General features: G+C 39.6%; 2 protein-coding genes across 2 annotated transcripts; both read left to right on the top strand.

Moving 5' to 3' along the window:
* Positions 1 to 492: 492 nt before the first annotated feature.
* LOC117753611 (solute carrier family 22 member 7-like) lies at positions 493 to 4,732 on the top strand. Its single transcript, XM_034572206.1, has 10 exons — positions 493 to 931; positions 1,178 to 1,281; positions 1,781 to 1,935; positions 2,071 to 2,239; positions 2,330 to 2,453; positions 2,552 to 2,661; positions 3,463 to 3,677; positions 3,772 to 3,880; positions 3,997 to 4,203; positions 4,478 to 4,732. The coding sequence occupies exons 1-10, from the start codon at positions 551 to 553 to the stop codon at positions 4,509 to 4,511; spliced, it is 1,608 nt and encodes a 535-aa protein (XP_034428097.1). The 5' UTR covers positions 493 to 550; the 3' UTR covers positions 4,512 to 4,732.
* Positions 4,733 to 5,668: 936 nt separating this feature from the next.
* LOC117759857 lies at positions 5,669 to 16,869 on the top strand. Its single transcript, XM_034582361.1, has 21 exons — positions 5,669 to 6,153; positions 6,235 to 6,338; positions 6,759 to 6,913; positions 7,458 to 7,626; positions 8,156 to 8,279; positions 8,359 to 8,468; positions 8,864 to 9,078; positions 9,278 to 9,386; positions 9,605 to 9,811; positions 10,853 to 11,258; positions 11,377 to 11,477; positions 11,563 to 11,717; positions 13,782 to 14,191; positions 14,310 to 14,413; positions 14,499 to 14,653; positions 14,785 to 14,953; positions 15,190 to 15,313; positions 15,547 to 15,656; positions 15,832 to 16,046; positions 16,157 to 16,265; positions 16,471 to 16,869. Exons 1-21 carry the CDS (start codon positions 5,773 to 5,775, stop codon positions 16,679 to 16,681), a joined length of 3,843 nt encoding a protein of 1,280 aa, XP_034438252.1. The 5' UTR covers positions 5,669 to 5,772; the 3' UTR covers positions 16,682 to 16,869.
* Positions 16,870 to 17,629: the final 760 nt, after the last annotated feature.

Genomic DNA, 17,629 nt, shown 5'->3' with positions numbered 1-17,629 from the left:
CTGAACATCTGTTCTTGCGCTATATAACTTAAGTGAGCGGGTACTCTCTCCTCTGCGACTGTATAGCTGTAAACAGGCCCAGCAAGTTCACGAGTAATCCTGAACTGTAGATCAGTTGAAAAGACTTAGAAGTTATTAAAAACCAGCGTTTATCTCAGATGTTCAGCGAGGAAACTTTTAAGATATATGAAGAATTGTAAACAGAGTTTGGTGTATTTGCTACAGCAGCAGCTCTACTCGTTCAGGAAGCCGAGGATCATGGGTAATATCCACCATTCAAATTTTTTTTTTTCTCTACATGAAAACCATTTGATCAATCATTGTTGCAAAGTTACAATGTGTTGCTTTAAATTGACATGCGTCTCCCTGTCTGTTGAAAACCTTTAATGCATCTTTGAGTCCTGTACTTCCCACAGTATATGAGAATGTGTAGCAAAACTGTAATGGTTAACTTGGTGCTGGTAAATGTGTCTCGTTCAGTCTCCTGTCATTTTAATTCCCATCACCGTTGCAGCATATTGCTTCTTGTCGACTCTCACAGCAAAGCAACATGAAATTTGACAACATTCTCTCGGAGATCAATGGATTTGGAAGATTCCAAATCCAGCTAGTCTTGATTCAGGTCCTCTCTCGCATTACGTTGCCATGTCACTTTCTGCTGAACAACTTCATGGCGGCTGTTCCCGCTCACCACTGCAACATCAGCGCTCTGGACGATGGAGACCTCTTCAGGAATTTAACTCCGCAGCAGAAGCTGGTTGTTGGTGTTCCAGCAGAGCAGGACGGGACTCTAAGCTCCTGTCAGATGTTTTCTCAGGCCCAATATCAACGTCTGTCGGGGTCGAATGGCAGCGAGGAGGCTTTAACTGTTCAGTGTCGTAATGGATGGGTGTATGACAACAGCACCTTTAAATCTACTTTGGCGACAGAGGTAAGCATCATTAAATAAATAAACATGTGTTCCTAAAAGACCATAAACTTTTAATAAAGAATAAGTCATATTTTTTCTTTTTTTTATGTGGTTGACATTATAATTAAATAAAGTGAAAATATAATGCATGCAAAAATACACAACACATAGTTTAGAATTAATGACATTTAACCTTCTTTCTTGGAACACTGTAAAAAACAAATGTAGGCTACATATTGTAATATCTTTTCAATATTTTCTTTGCAGTGGGATCTCGTGTGCAGCAGAAAAGGGATGAACAAGGCAACAGCCACTGCTTTCTTCATCGGGGTTATGTGCGGAGCCCCTTTGTTTGGATTTCTAAGTGACAGGTAAGATGTCAATGAAAAGAAAACTGCAGTCTGTACTTTATATGTCCAAAAAGTCCCATATGTGACAAACTATTCATGAGGTAAGAAAAAACCTTTCGAGGAAAATATTTCTTGCAATAGCATGTATGTACAGTTCTGTGCCAACAAGGTTTACATAGATATTTGAAAATCTATGTAAAGAAAACAATAATGCATAATGATAATATATGATGAAAACGGTCAAATCTAAAGCATGAGTAGAATTTATAAGACGATGCCTTTTACATGCCCTACTTATGTATAAAGGCTTTTTTCCTGGCACAATTTCACAATTTCACAATGAAATATTGAAAATAAACATAAAGTACGTAGTAGTAAGTTCAAGATAAATGAAGTAGATGTGAAATTATTGAATCACTTGATTGTATATATGTTATATTTTGTTAATTTTAAATGGACATGCAGGTAATTTAACCCAAAGTTCTGATCATAACTCTCAACATCCTCTTTCCACGACCAGGTTTGGGCGACGGCCGCTTCTGCTGGCGTCTTACGTGTCGTCCATGACGTTTGCGCTGCTCAGTGCTTTCTCCACGTCGTATATAATATTTGTCATCATGAGATTTTTTACAGGAATGTCGCTCGCAGGAATAAGCATCATCTCCATTGTTCTTAGTGAGTAGGCAGATGTTACAACAATTCAAATCTTTGCTGAGAAGAGAAAAATGTTTTAGGTTTGTTTCTGCTCTGTTTTAGTATGAAGGAATGAAAGCTGTTGATTTGACATCTTCTGTGCTGCCATCTCTGCAGATGTGGAATGGTTCAGCATTAAATACAGGACCTTCTCTGGTATAATCATAAGTCTGGACTGGACTATTGGGAACTGGCTTCTGGTTGGACTTGCATATGGTATAAATGAGTGGAGGATGCTGCTTCTCATTGTGACCTCGCCCCTGATACTGTCTGTCTTCACTTGGAGGTATCAAAACTTCATATTTTTAACTTTGCACTATTAAAAAAACAATGAGCGGTTGATCAGACACTGATCTTGCCGTGTTCGTCACGTCAGGTGGCTTCCAGAGTCTGCAAGGTGGCTCTTGGCAAAGGGGAGGACAGACGCTGCTCATCATTACATCATGCAATGTGCCAAGATGAACAACAGGACCGAATGTATGGCCACCATCACACCATTGGTACAGTCCAACATTGTTTTTACTTTGCTCAGCGGCCAACCTTCAGTAATTTAAGAAGAAAGATGTGTTTGACCCAGTTTGTTTGTGCTCTCTCACAGACATTACTGGAATCTGCCAAAACGGAAACTGCAGACAGGAAGTACACGTTTGTGGATCTTTTCAGGACTACAAATATTAGGACACTTGCTATTTGCTCTGGGATTGTATGGTGAGTGTGAGTTTCATGTGACTGGGAGAGGATTATGTTGGTGTTGCATTAAGATGGGAATGTGGACAACCTGTTACCCTGGATCTGCTCAAATATTAAAGCTAAGACGGCCTGTGTCACTTGCCCTAAAGTCACACATTTTTTTTCTGTTCGTGTTAATAACCACACAAACCGTGTTAATCTGTGAGCTTTGTAGTTTTGCTAATTGGTGCGTTTTTAAACTTTGGACCGAGTCGGCTTAGGTTAGCTTATAAAACAAACAAACATATTTCACAAAATACCAAACTATTCTCTTGAAGTAAGTACAAAGTAGCCTCAGCAGGTATTTAGCTTGTAATCTGGGATAATGTCTTTGTTTCCCTTAATTAAATAAAATGATTAACAGGGATTTCAGATTAGTTATTTCTATGTATTGTTTCAGTGATATTTAAAAAGCACAATCCTCTAAATATTTTATATATTGAAATAACTAAACTAATTCATTCAACATATGTGTGACATGACAACGTAAAGATTTTATAGTCCACATCACTGATTGATACTATATTTCTAAAATACAAAATAATAATAATATATCATAATATGATATAAAATGAAAAGATGATGGATGATACTTAAAGTACTCACAGCAACTTCAAATTCAATTCTATTTGTATAGCGCCAAATCATAACATACATTATCTCAAGGCACTTTACATAGTAATAATCATTCCTCTATGCTGCAACAATAACTTACATTGTCATAGCAACGCTTAACTCACTGCTGTCTGTAATCAGTCATGTTTTTTTGTTTTTTTTTAGGTTTGGAGTTGCATTCACATATTATGGGATAACTCTGAACATAACCGGATTTGGACTTAACTCATATCTCACGCAGTTTATATTTGCAACCATTGAAATGCCAATGAAGATTGGTGTGTATTTCTTCCTGGAGAAAATTGGTAGAAGACCTGGCGAGGTGTGGGCCTTGCTGTTGACGGGGCTGTGTCTCTTCATCAACATGTTTGTTGCAAAAGGTCATTTTTGGTTTCTAATCCGTCATGTAATTTTGGTGCATTCTCATTTTTCGTCCGTATTTATGATGATATTTTTCTAAACATCTTCTGTCAGATAAATGGGTCACTCGAACTGTGATAGCAGTCCTTGGAAAAGCCCTGTCAGAGGCCGCGTTCACCATCATGTTCCTCTTCACAACTGAACTCTATCCTACGGTCGTACGGTCAGTCAATAACAGACTCCTTCACTAAGGTTGACCACAGACAATGATTTTCTGTTTTGTTCAGTAGGCTGCACACATACAAGGTTTGAATTAACCACGGGACTTTGATTTTTCAGGCAGAATGGTTTAGGATACACCTCGTTTTTGGCACGGCTCGGCGTGTCCATATCCCCGCTCATCATGCTATTGGAGGACGTGTGGCATCTCCTCCCCCCGGCTACTTACTGTGCAGTGGCAGTCGTGTCTGGTTTAGTGGCTTCGCTCCTGCCTGAAACATTAAACACCCGACTGCCCGAGTTCATTGAAGACATTGAGAAACCCAGGTAACGAGGATTTTGAAAGGAAGATCACATATACTTCAATATTAAAGCTACAGTAAGCATTTACCCAGATCAAAACGCTTCACTGCTAAAGAATAACTCAACTCTGAAAAGGAAAGTAGAAATCCATACCCTATAGTTTAACATACATAGTTTTACATTTACATAACATCGTCAGGAATAATTTACGTGATTTAATCATTTGCTGGTTTCTTTCCTTCAGCTCTGTAACCCAGGCATGATAAAATGACTAACTTTTGTTCTACCTGTATTGCAGCGTACAATCAACAAGGAGGAAGGAGATTCAATAAAAAATGGTGATGTTGTTCTATAACTGGAATAATTGAATGATATTGACACAGTGACATTGTGGAAAAGCACAATAAACACTTAAACCAGCTGTTTGTCAGGAGTCAACGTGACCAACATAAATAATGAAATGTAAATAATGTGCTGCACTTAAAAAATAAATAAATAAACTAAAGAAAAGTGTAAATGTAAATTTACTTGAAGTTGGAAATAAACTAAATTGAAGCATGGTTATTGGTTGTATTAGTGTGACACTCGATGGTTGTGTGTGTGTGTGTCAGTCAATCTCTGCGTAGGTGCTCTGCTGAACCTCTACAATAGAATTTAAATATGTAATGGTTGGGATTTGCAGAAGTTAAGGCTTTAAAGTTTAATGTACAGACCTTATTTAGGAGCCCAACGTATGAACACCAAGGATAAGGACACAGGTACGTTATAAACAATACATTGCATTGCAACATTAATACAGATTATACAAAAGGCCTCATAAATGGCCGATGTAAAAAGCAAGTATTCAAATTCAATAGTTCCAAGTGAAAAGTAAAGTTCAGTCCATTCTGACCACACCGTGTGGAAGGGTAGTTTCACTCATTTCAGTTTTGAAGTTAAAAGTATGTATTGGAACATAGGTTTGAATTTCGTATCCGGGTGATCCAGGCTACACCTGACAGGACACCACAGAAAAACCTGGATGGTTATATTCTAGGAGTGATTGCTCATGACATATGTGCTACAACATTGTTGTTATAGTACAGGCTGTTTGGGACCTACTGGTAATGTACACAGAAGAAGGAAGTACAGATGGGTTGGTGTTATATCCCTGGCTGTCTGTTATGCACAATACTTTACAGATATTTTATGCTCTAATATCATATTTCCACATAGATACTCATTCTCACTGGATAAACATATTAGATTCAATTGATATATTAAAGACAAAAATGCCAATTAAAAATGTCTGGAGTTTGAAGAGTGTATTACTTTCAATATTTAGTGTATTTACTGTTTTTAGTTTGAAGCTGTGTTATGCTGCTGGAAAATTGCAATGTTTGGTGTCCTATTAGCATCAATTATTTATTTTAAAAAATATTTTACTATTCAGACTTTTTTTATACAGCTACGTGAGCAAAGTCTCATAGCTGACCATTAACTAGCAACATTTACCAGTACGCGAAAAGGCCACTGTCTCACTTTCAAACTTAACATCTTCTCTGTGAACATTTCTAGTATTTTCAGAGCTGCGTTGTGTCACTCATTTTAAAAATGAAGTTTGAGAATGTGCTGGCAGAGGTAGATGGCTTCGGAAAATTCCAGATATGGTTGATCTTCATGATGGTGATTCCGCGTATGACTTTGCCTTTTCACTTCTTGATGAACAACTTCATCGCGGTCGTGCCCTCTCACCGCTGCGACATCAGCTCGCTGGATGACGGAGGAATCTTTGGGAATTTGTCCCAGACGGAGAAGCTTGCCGTTGGTGTTCCGGTGCAGGAGGATGGGACTCCGAGCTCCTGTCAGATGTTCACAGAGCCGCAGTATCACCTGCTGCTCAACTCCTCCAACGTTACCGACCTTCCCACGGTGTCATGTCAGAAGGGATGGGTGTACGATCACAGCACCTTCAAGTCCACTCTGGCCACAGAGGTGAGTTTTATGTATTTATTTATTGCATTTACAAAGCAACAAAGTAATTCCGGTTCATTTTCTACCTTTCTCTCTCCATAGTGGGATCTGGTTTGTGATAACAGAAGAATGAACAGAGCCACAATCACAATCTTTTTCCTGGGCGTCATGCTCGGAGCTGCAATATTTGGATATCTCAGTGACAGGTGTTCATGTCTTCACATTTTAAATTAGAAACCTTTTCATATTTTCACTACTTTATTACATATATAACGTATAATATATATATATATATATATAACGTTCTCTTGTATAACGTATAGATATACAAGAGAAATTCATATGATTGAATTATTTTTTGCAAAAGTTATAATTATTGATGATAGATTTAATTTGCAGTAGCCACTGTGCAGCTGTCATTGTTCATTCACTAAGCAAATAATGCACTTAGCAACAGATGAGCTGGATTTGTTGAGATACTGACAAAAGAAAATTTTAAGTTAATACTATTTAGATTTATATATTTTAGATTATTTTGTAACTTAAAAGGAAGGAATATATATCTGTTCATTGGTATATTAGGTCATTAATAACTCATCATGTGTCTCTCATTTTCCATTGCTCAGGTTTGGCAGGAGAAAAGCACTTCTGATGTCTTACATCACGACCACAATCTTTGCATTTGCAAGTGCTTTCTCGCATCATTTCACCTTGTTTGCTGCTATGAGGTTTTTTACTGGAGTTGGACTTTCTGGAATAAGTATAATCAGCACTGTCCTTTGTGAGATTTACTTTATAATCCTTCTCTTATTTACCTTATTCTTAGTTCAGTTGCATGTGAGCCATGTTCCTCATGTAAAACATAGTTTGTTGTGGTGACTTCACTCATTCTTCACATATAAGGTTCTGTGCAGACAAACTCACTTTAAATGTACATATGACCAAGATCAAGAAATAATCCACAAATGAGCCAAAATACTCCAATTCTGTATCTTCATATGTGTAGGACTGTATTATAGTTATGTCATTAGACAGCAGCTGTTATACTGGCTCATATTGGGTAGTTAGGACACTACATCTTGCTTATTAGAAAGTATTTTACAAAAAAGTTGAATTCTCTCACATACCCCCAGTTTTACAAACCGTACTAAACTATACCCTACAACAATAACATTTTTGGGGGATTTTTTTAGTTTTTATCTCAATAAATATTTATATAAAGAACCAGACAACAAATGTGACTTGTTTCATATACATAAGATTTTTCAGTTTTTACACAAAAGTATGTTGTAATAGATGTGATGTGTTGTCATTGATCATAACAGGCATTGAATGGGTGGACATCAAGCATCGAACTGCAGTGGCCATTTTAATGAGCATGGACTGGACTGTCTGTGCTGCTCTACTACCGATTGTAGCCTATTTTGTGACTGACTGGAGACACCTGATTGCCACGTTAAGCACCCCACTGTTTCTGGCAATCATCTGTTGGTGGTAAGGAAAAATAATCACCTCATAATCAATCATTCCATGAACTGTCAATTGTGAGGCACATATTAAAGGTTCAGTGTGTAGAATTTAGTGACATCTAGAGGTGACGTTGCATGTTGCAGCTGAACACCCCTCAACTCACCCTCCCCTTCCAAACATGAAAGAAAACCTGCAGTAGTCTTCAATTGTCATAAAAACTCAAGAGGGGTTTAGTTTGTCCAATCTGGGCTCCTGTAAAAAACATGGCGGCCTCCGTGAGGACCCACTCCTGATTTAAAAATAAATGAAACACAGTAGTAAAAAAACATCACTGGGATTATTTCAATAGATTTCAATATCCATTTCACCTAAATCTTACACACTGAACCTTTAAGAATGTTGTATAGACACAAGCACACGACACAATTTCACACTGTTATAGATTATTTTAACCCTTATTTACAACATGGCTTCTAGTTTTCAGGTGTGACTCCTGAATTTATGTGAAAACCTGTTTAAATTTGGTCACTCATTAAGACATATGTTGTCACAGGTGGCTCCCTGAGTCTGCCAGGTGGCTTATAAGCAACGGGAAGGTCGACAGTGCTCATTTCTACCTGAGCAAGTGTGCAAAGTTCAACCACAGAGAGCAGTTCATGGCAGACCTAAAGCCTGAGGTTCTGAATTTTACACAATTTAGAAACTCCCACCTGGTACTATTCATTCGTCTGACTAAACTTTCCTGTCACTCTCCAGTTTCTGTCCAAAGTGATATTTGTAGAAAATGAAAACAGAAAATATTCCTATCTGGACCTTGTGAAGACTCCCAGAATGAGGAGGCTGGCTCTACTCACTGGCATTGTGTGGTACTGTGTTGTAATTACTGCGTTTACCCTCTTAGCCTTACACAAATATTACATTAGTTTACTCTCCTGTCTGTGTATGATCGCTCAACCTAAGAACAGCAATGTTTGTTTTTAAAACAATTATAATTTGGTGGTTTTGACAACAACCATTATATTTATTCATGAAGTACTGATATAATGTTATTAATACACATATAATGCACATAATTGAGTACCTCTTCTTCCCACTGTGATGCAGTAATTATCTGGTTCACACCTACATAGGAGGTACTATTATTTTGAAGTATTTTGGAGAGTTTTTGATTTGCCAAATAAGAGAAAACATACACAAAAAAAAAATAGTCTTCTCTTATAAAATGTATTACATGTTGAATGTCTCTTTTTTCCGTTTATAGGTTTGGAGTGGCCTGTACTTACTATGGAATCAGCTTGAATGTCATCGGATTTGGTGTGAACATTTATCTCACCCAGTTCATCTATGGTGCAATTGAATTCCCAGCGAAATTCATCATCTTTTTCACCTTGGACAAAATTGGTCGAAGAATAAATCAGGCCGGAGCCCTTTTTCTGACCGGACTGTGCATATTCTGCAGCATGCTTATACCTCAAGGTAAATTATCAATTCTGGTGGGTGTCTTTGATGAGAGACTAACGTTATGGTGCCTCTTTTATTACTACTGGGAAAAAAAACTGATGACACTGGAATAACTTCACGCTGGGAGATGCCAGTTTTTTTTATCAAATTCTGCACATGTTGGTTTTAAATGTTAAAGAAAGATGATTCAAAATGACCTTTGGTTACTTTGCAGAGATGGGGCTGTATGGGACAGCTGTAGGAGCTTTGGGCAAGATGTTTGCAGAGGCATCTTTTGCGACTGTATATCTGTACACAACAGAGCTGTATCCCACAGTCCTCAGGTCAGTACAGAGTTTATATTTCACACTTGTGCAAACATGATTATCCAGAGGCCTTTTCCAAGAGCCACGTTGACTGAGACATTTGGAAAACCCAGTGCTTGAGAACCAGAATCATGTGTTCTTCTTGTATAAATCAGTGTTTAAGGGAGTTGCAGTTGTCTTGTGAATCAGACATTCTTCTTCTGTGGTCAGACGTGATGCTTTCTTCTGTTGCGCAGACAAAATGGATTAGGTTACAGCTCCTGCATGGCACGTTTGGGTGTGTCTATATGCCCATTGATCTCACTTCTGGAAGAAGTGTGGCTCCCTTTCCCAAGTACCGTCTTCTTCCTGACGGCTTTTACTGCAGGTTTTTCAGCTTTGTTTCTTCCTGAGACAAAAAACATCCGTCTACCAGAGACTGTTGAGGATGTGGAGCAGATGAGGTACTGGTCCCCATTTTGCTCTTACTTTGCATCCAGACATTCACAGTGAGCGATAATAAAATATTTTGTGTGTGTGTGTGTTTCAGAAGGCGCTCAATCTCCACGTCCAACGAGTAGTCACCACCTTAAGGGTTTTCGTCATTTCCACTTAAAGACCAGTATGAACACAATGCAGCGGGAACAAGCTGTAAAAAACCTACTGACAAATTAGTTTGTTTCCAAAGTTCCCTGATATGATGTAACATTTAAATGAGTCATGGTTATGGCCACCTGGCAAATGCTTGCTGTCTTTTAAGCCTGAAGTTTAGTCTCCACCCACTCAACCTACCAAGTATGCACAGACAAAATATTATGCATTGTTACTTTTAATTTGTCTTTTCTTTATTTTGTTCTATTTTAGTCTGTTTCAGATTGCACACTATGATGTCTGTAGAAGCAGCTTTTGCAATTTCAATTCAGCAAAAATGTCCAACATCGTTTTACCCCAAAGGAAGGCGAGGCCATTGAAGAACACTGAACATAAACAACAAACTGTGACTACTTGGGTCGAGACAGTTTTACTATACATTTAAACAAATGCATTACCACCGCCACTACCACTGATTTATGGTTTATTTTTATGATGTAATGCAATTAAATAAAAGATGACTCATTTCATTAAATCCTGAGACTCCTGCTTTAATTATTACCTCTAATGCTTCACAATCCCACAAATCAATCTCAATTCCAATTAATGTTATTTCTTTTTTTTTTTTATGGCGCCCAGTCGTAACATACATTATTTCAAGACACTTTACAGAAAAAGAGTTGACAATAATATGATGAAACCCAACAGTTTGCACGTCAAGCAAATGTTTGTGCAGATAAAACAAGAGGAAACATCTAGCAGAACCGGATTCAGGGGCAGGAACAGTTGTATAACATAGTGGTTAATGGAGGATTAACATTTACCTTTTCAACTTTACAACGGCAGCTCTTGGGAAAATCCAACGCCAAAGGTTACCCTGTGGGTTTTTTGTAATGTTCCATTCTGAAAGGAAGACATTTTACACCACGAGAGGCCACAGTGAGGTTTGAGAACATCCTCGCCGACATCAATGGATTTGGAAGATTTCAGATAACAATCATTGCGATCAGCTTCCTCTGCCGCTTCACGCTGCCCTGCCACTTCATGCTGAACAACTTCATAGCGGCCGTGCCCTCTCACCACTGCGACATCAGCTCGCTGGATGACGGAGGTATTTTTAGGAATTTGTCGCAGGCTGGGAAACTTATTGTTGGTGTTCCAGTCCAGGAGGATGGGACTCCGAGCTCCTGTCAGATGTTCACAGAGCCGCAGTATCATCTGCTGCTCGACTCCTCCAACATTACCGACCTGCCCACAGTGTCATGCCAGAATGGATGGGTGTACGATCACAGCACCTTCAAATCTACTATCACCTCACAGGTAGAATACTTTACACTTTATTACAAATCACAAGGGAAATGTACTTTGTCTTGAAGAAGAAGTTACTTGTGTTCAGGGAACAGACTTAACTTGTCTCATTTCTTCATTTTGTTTCAAGTGGGACCTGGTATGTGACACAAGTAAAAACAAGGCGACTGCTACCATCTTCTTTGTTGGGGTGATGTTTGGAGCTTTGACCTTTGGAGGTTTGAGTGACAGGTATCACGCAGCTTAAAAACAAAAGTGTGAACCTTTACCACCCAATCAGAAACACAAAATTTTGAGACCTCCTGATTTTCCGCAGGTTCGGCCGGAGGATCATGCTGCTGGTCTCCTACGTGTTTGGGACGCTGTTCGCTGTCGCGAATGCTTTTTCTTCATCCTATGTGATGTTCGTTGTGCTGAGGTTTTTCACGGGATTTAGCATCACTGGCATCATCATTGTCTCAACAGCCATCAGTAAATCGTTTCTGTTCATTATCTGAATTTATCTAAACAAAGATGTGTATGTGAGTATACGTGTGTGTGTCTGTGTCTCTGTGTGTCTGTGTGAGTGAGCGTGCTTCCAAAATGGCGGCTGGCCACTCCAAAGATAACGCCCCCCCTTTGCAATGTTTACGACATGTAGCGGGGGTCAGAGAGATGGGTGCTGAGATATGCGTGTGTCTGTGTTGGTGCCAAATTACGGAAAGTTTCTAGATGCATGCAAGGAAAGACTGAAGGGCATAACTAACATTAACTTTCAAATAACTTGTAACCAAAATAGCACAGCAACACAAATCAAACTTGTAAACATCACATGGAATCGAATAAACAGTCTTTGCTTAGCCTAGTATAATTATTAAGCCCTGTTGTGTTACCCGTCCATGGAAAGGGAAAAAAGGTTTCTGTGCTGTTTGAAGTTCTGTGAAGTCGTCTTGCTGGTTTTGTGGCTCCTGCCTTTGTGGTGCGGTGCAGCTCAGTTGCTGTTCGAAGTTCTCCGGCAGGACATCGCGTCGCTGCTTGAAGGTTGGTAGAGCTTGGATTGGAGGAGGTTTCCCTCGCTCGGTGCGTGGAAAGCTGCACCTCGTGCGCAGACAGAGAGGTGGGCTCCTCTCGGACGGTCGCGTCGAAAGAGGAATCGAGGAAGAGCGGTGTGCTCCTCTCGGAAAGGTGCATGGAAAGAAGCTGGACACCCTTCTCCTCTCGAGGGTGGCGTAGAAAGAGAATGAAGAGAGGGAGACCTGGCCTTATATTGGCTTGGTGACCTCATAGGTCATGGGGCCCAGAGTGACCAATAGTAGTTGAAACTTGTGTCCCCGGTCGGTTTTCACACCTCTGTGTGACGTTGAGACACCCTGGGAGACTGAGTTCTGGAGGCTCTAGTTTTCTCCAGCACAAAGGACATGCGGCCTTAGGCTTTTGACTACACATGTAGGCCGAACTGTAGTTCACAAATACCAGGTCCCAACAAGTAGTAAAAAGCTACTAGCATGAGAGATTATTCAGTCAAGCAAAGGTTTTTTTACATTTTGATTTGTGTTTATGGTTTAAAATTCAGTTTACTTGAGTCCTCTTGCAGCCGCTGCTTGTTCCAACCCGGCAGTTTGCTGAATGTCTCCCCTGCTCTCTCTCTCCCACTTTTACACTTAACTCTCTCCTGTTGGGTGAAAGCCAAATGCCCAGAAAATATCTTTTAATAAAAAGGTTTGAATAAAAAGGTTGATTTGAATGATAGTTGGGCAGGTAAGAGGGGGAACATTTACCCACAGGTTGTCTTGGCTCACACTGTCCAAGAGCAGGTTTAACCCAGTGACTTATAAATGTGTAATTATCTATTATTTCAAAAAATCATGAAACAAAACTTGGATGACTTTATTTCCTTTACTCTTCCTATTATTTTTTGACCTAAGGTTTAAAAAATGGTATATTAAGAGATAAAGAATAATATAGTGAAACACAGTTGTGAAAAGTGCTGTAAATTATAAATGTCATCTAGCCTGTAACTACATTATAGTCTTATTAACTATCTAATAAATGCCTGTATTCTATTTATGCTAAATGAGAAGTTAAAGTTTATCTGTGAATTATATACAACATGCACGTTTGTGATAAAATGAAAGTCTTTAAATGAACTACAGGTGTTTGCCTCCACTAATCAGTTCAGTGTCAGTCTGCAAACACTTTTCCAGACACCTACGAGTTCACCTAAAATCAATTGATCATTAAGTGACAACTGGTCAAAATCCAAGTGAATGTTAGTGCCAGATGTAGTGACATTCCCAATGGGTGTCATGGTGCAGAGAAAACAAGAAGAAACCTCTAGCATAACTAGATTTAAAGTGGGCGGCCATCTACCTCAACCGTTTGGGGAAAGAGGAGAGAAGGGGGGGGGGGGGAACAGTTGTGTAACATAGACTGAAGTTATTTTAGTGGTTAAGGGAGGTAAAACATTTACCTTTTCAACTTTACAACGGCAGCCCTTGGGAAAATCAAACGCCAAAGGTTACCCTGTGGGTTTTTTGTAATGTTCCGATCTGAAAGGAAGACATTTTACACTACGAGAGGCCACAATGAAGTTTGAGAACATCCTCGCCGACATCAATGGATTTGGAAGATTTCAGATAACAATCATTGCGATCAGCTTCCTCGGCCGCTTCACGATGCCCTGCCACTTCATGCTGAACAACTTCATAGCGGCCGTGCCCTCTCACCACTGCGACATCAGCTCGCTGGATGACGGAGGTATTTTTAGTAATTTGTCGCAGGCTGAGAAACTTATTGTTGGTGTTCCAGTCCAGGAGGATGGGACTCCGAGCTCCTGTCAGATGTTCACAGAGCCGCAGTATCATCTGCTGCTCGACTCCTCCAACGTTACCGACCTGCCCACAGTGTCATGCCAGAATGGATGGGTGTACGATCACAGCACCTTCAAATCTACTATCACCTCACAGGTAGACTGCTTTACACTTTACTACAAATCACAAGGGAAATGTACTTTGTCTTGAAGAAGAAGTTACTTGTGTTCAGGGAACAGACTTAACTTGTCTCATTTCTTCATTTTGTTTCAAGTGGGACCTGGTATGTGACAGAAAAAGTAAAAACAAGGCAACTGCTACCATCTTCTTTGTTGGGGTGATGTTTGGAGCTTTGACCTTTGGAGGTTTGAGTGACAGGTATCACGCAGCTTAAAAACAAAAGTGTGAACCTTTACCACCCAATCAGAAACACAAAATTTTGAGACCTCCTGATTTTCCGCAGGTTCGGCCGGAGGATCATGCTGCTGGTCTCCTACGTGTTTGGGACACTGTTCGCTGTCGCGAGTGCTTTTTCTTCATCCTATGTGATGTTCGTTGTGCTGAGGTTCTTCACGGGATTTAGCATCACTGGCATCATCATTGTCTCAACAGCCATCAGTAAATCATTTCTGTTCATTATCTGAATTTATCTAAACAGACTAAATGCAGATCTATAGAAAATAAATTGTCTTAATAGTGAAGGTTTTGACATGATCCTTGTGAAGTGATGAGGTGTTTGTTCTTTACAGGCGTGGAGTGGGTGGATGTTGAGCACAGAAAACTGGTGGGAGTGGTGGACAGCTTATCATGGACATTTGGGAGTGCAGTGTTTGCCGCTATCGGCTACTTTGTGACTGACTGGCGGTGGCTTGTTGTTAGCGTCACATCTCCTCTAATCGCGGCCATCGTCAGCTGGAGGTACGAATCTAACACTGAGATCTTTCAGCCGTTATTCAGAGAGACTGCGACTGGTTAATGTTTAAGTGACCCATGTATGTATGTACCCATGTATGGAGTTAATGTTGAACATTGGGAAAACAAAAAGCTTTTATCCTTCACCTGTACCCCACGGATTAAGACAAGGTATTTACAGAGTGCGTTTTCATAAAACATGTCATACATTATGACTAAAAGAGGTTTTTCTTCAACATTAGGTGGATGCCAGAGTCGGCCAGGTGGCTCATTGCTAATGGGAAACTGGAGCAAGCACAGATGTATCTGAAAAGATGTGCCACAATGAACCAAAGGGAGAAGCAGATTCACTCACTTAAAACAGAGGTTGGCACATTGAATGTGTGTGTTCAAGAGATAGTGATCTAGGAAACAACTACAGACTCAAGGTCTAACAATTACAAAATACGTTGTACTAATAATAAAAGGACTATTTTCTCTGTCAATTACATTATTCTCAAAATATTACCTTATTCTCGAAATCTCTTTATATTTTCTTCGATATCAACCTGATACTCATATTGTGGTTTGACAAATAACACTGCTTTGCATTGTTTCAGACACTATCAACGATTGTGGTGACAGAGAAAAGAGATCGAACATATTCCTACATCGATCTGATACGAACACCCAAGATGAGGAAACTGGTCCTGAGTACTGGCATTGTGTGGTCTGTATTCACATTACCATTAAGCCCAGTGGCTTTACGTTGAAAACTATTTAAACTATTGTTTCTATCACAGGGTTAGTTTTACTTTTTAAAGAAACAGATGAAAAACTCTTAGTGACTGTGTATCAACAAACTGTTACTCGATTTCATGAGTTTCCTTTTTCTCTACCTCTAGGTTTTGTGTAGCGACGACATTTTATGGCATCAGCTTCAACATCACAGGCTTCAAGCTCAATATCTACCTCACTCAGTTCACCTACGCTTTGATTGAGGTCCCAGCCAAACTAGCCATCTACTATTTACTGGATAAGATCGGCAGGAGATGCACGGAGGTGGGATCTCTACTGATGGCTGCCATCTGTCTTGGAATCAACATCTTGGTACCTAAAGGTAGCCTTCATTTCCACAGATCTACTGTACATCTATAGCACAGTGTAGTCACTACACACTGAAATATATAAGGAATTTAAAACCTACTAAAAGTGATGTTTTTTTCTCAGATATGTCTGTGGTCAGAACAGTGGTAGCAGTCATTGGAAAAGGGTTTTCTTCAGCATCCTTTTCAACAATTGTGCTCTACAGCTCTGAGCTCTATCCCACTGTTGTGAGGTAACTATATACCTTCTTTTTCTTTGTCTCAACAACCCGAAACAGAACCTGTCACATTTTAGATCTGTAACATATATACTGTGCTATCCCAACACTGCAGGACAGAGGATAGATCTTCAGATAGAAGATATGTTTCCACCCATGTCTGTACGTTGGTTGGTTTGTTGGCAGGATAGCTAATTCTTGTTATAAATGTTTCTTTTAGACAGAATGGTATGGGCTACAACTCCTCCATGGCTCGACTTGGTGTAGCTGTGGCTCCTTTCATCCTCTTACTGGACGACGTCTGGAGGGATCTGCCACAAGTTGTCCTGTGCTCTTCGGCTGTACTCGGGGCACTAGCCGCAAGAACACTGGCAGAGACACGCAACAGGTGCCTGGCAGAGACCATAGAGGACGTAGAGGGGCAGCAGTAGTAATAAGCTACTAGCATGAGAGTATTCAGTCAAGCAAAGGTTTTTTTACATTCTGATCCGTGTAAATTGTTTAAAATTCAGTTTACTTAAGTCCTCTTGCAGCCGCTGCTTGTTTCAACCCGGCAGTTTGCTGAAGGTCTCCCCTGCTCTCTCTCTCTTTCTCCAACTTTTACACTTAATTCTCTGTTGGGTGAAAGCCAAATGTCCACAAAATAGCTTTTAATAAAAATGTGGGTTGATTTGAATGACAGTTGGGCAGGTAAGAGGGGGAACATCTACCCACAGGTTGTCTTGGCTCACACTGTCCAAGAGCAGGTTTAACCCAGTAACTTATAAAGGTTAAATTATCTATTATTTCACAAAATCTAGAAATAAAACTTGGATGACTTGATTTTGTTTCCTCTTCCTATTATCTAACCTAAGGTTTAAAAACGGTATATTAAGAGAGAGAATAATATAGTGAAACACAGTTGTGAAAAAAACATTAAATACTTTTCATTTTAAATGTCATCTACCCTGTAACTACATTATAGACTTAGTAACTATGTAATGCCCGTATTCTATTTATGCTGAATGAGAAGTTAAAGTTGAATTGTGAATTATATAGATGTACACTTTTGCAGACGCATACAAGTTCACCTTGACCTTGGAACACTGAAATCAGTTCATCATGAAGTGAATTTTTGTGCCAGATGTAATGAAATTCCAGATGGGTGTTCTTGCTGTGGAACATTCACAGAAACATGACGTCACTGTGACCTTTGACTGTGAACCAACAAAATCAATCATTTTTTCTTTTCCTAGTGAATGTTTACACTAAATTTGAGGAAATTCCCGCAAGGTGTTACCGAGATATCGTGTTCACAAGGCAACAAAGATGACGTACGACAACTATCATGAGCATTAATAATATGCTGCTCATGTCGACCTGTGTGTTGGTTCAGAAGA

This window comes from Hippoglossus hippoglossus, chromosome 1 (assembly GCF_009819705.1).
Source record: "Hippoglossus hippoglossus isolate fHipHip1 chromosome 1, fHipHip1.pri, whole genome shotgun sequence".
NCBI classification, from domain to species: Eukaryota; Metazoa; Chordata; class Actinopteri; order Pleuronectiformes; family Pleuronectidae; genus Hippoglossus; species Hippoglossus hippoglossus.
This window is presented reverse-complemented; position numbering and strand designations above follow the sequence as displayed.

What these genes read in the sequence shown, in the direction of transcription:
- LOC117753611 (XM_034572206.1), top strand. Translation starts at nt 551, where the DNA reads ATGAAATTTGACAACATTCTCTCGGAGATCAATGGATTTGGAAGATTC. An exon ending in CATCATCTCCATTGTTCTTA is followed by an intron (nt 1,936 to 2,070) that starts GTGAGTAGGCAG and finishes CCATCTCTGCAG; the next exon opens with ATGTGGAATGGTTCAGCATT. An exon ending in CAACATGTTTGTTGCAAAAG is followed by an intron (nt 3,678 to 3,771) that starts GTCATTTTTGGT and finishes ATCTTCTGTCAG; the next exon opens with ATAAATGGGTCACTCGAACT.
- LOC117759857 (XM_034582361.1), top strand. Translation starts at nt 5,773, where the DNA reads ATGAAGTTTGAGAATGTGCTGGCAGAGGTAGATGGCTTCGGAAAATTC. An exon ending in TTCACTCACTTAAAACAGAG is followed by an intron (nt 15,314 to 15,546) that starts GTTGGCACATTG and finishes GCATTGTTTCAG; the next exon opens with ACACTATCAACGATTGTGGT. An exon ending in CAACATCTTGGTACCTAAAG is followed by an intron (nt 16,047 to 16,156) that starts GTAGCCTTCATT and finishes TTTTTTTCTCAG; the next exon opens with ATATGTCTGTGGTCAGAACA.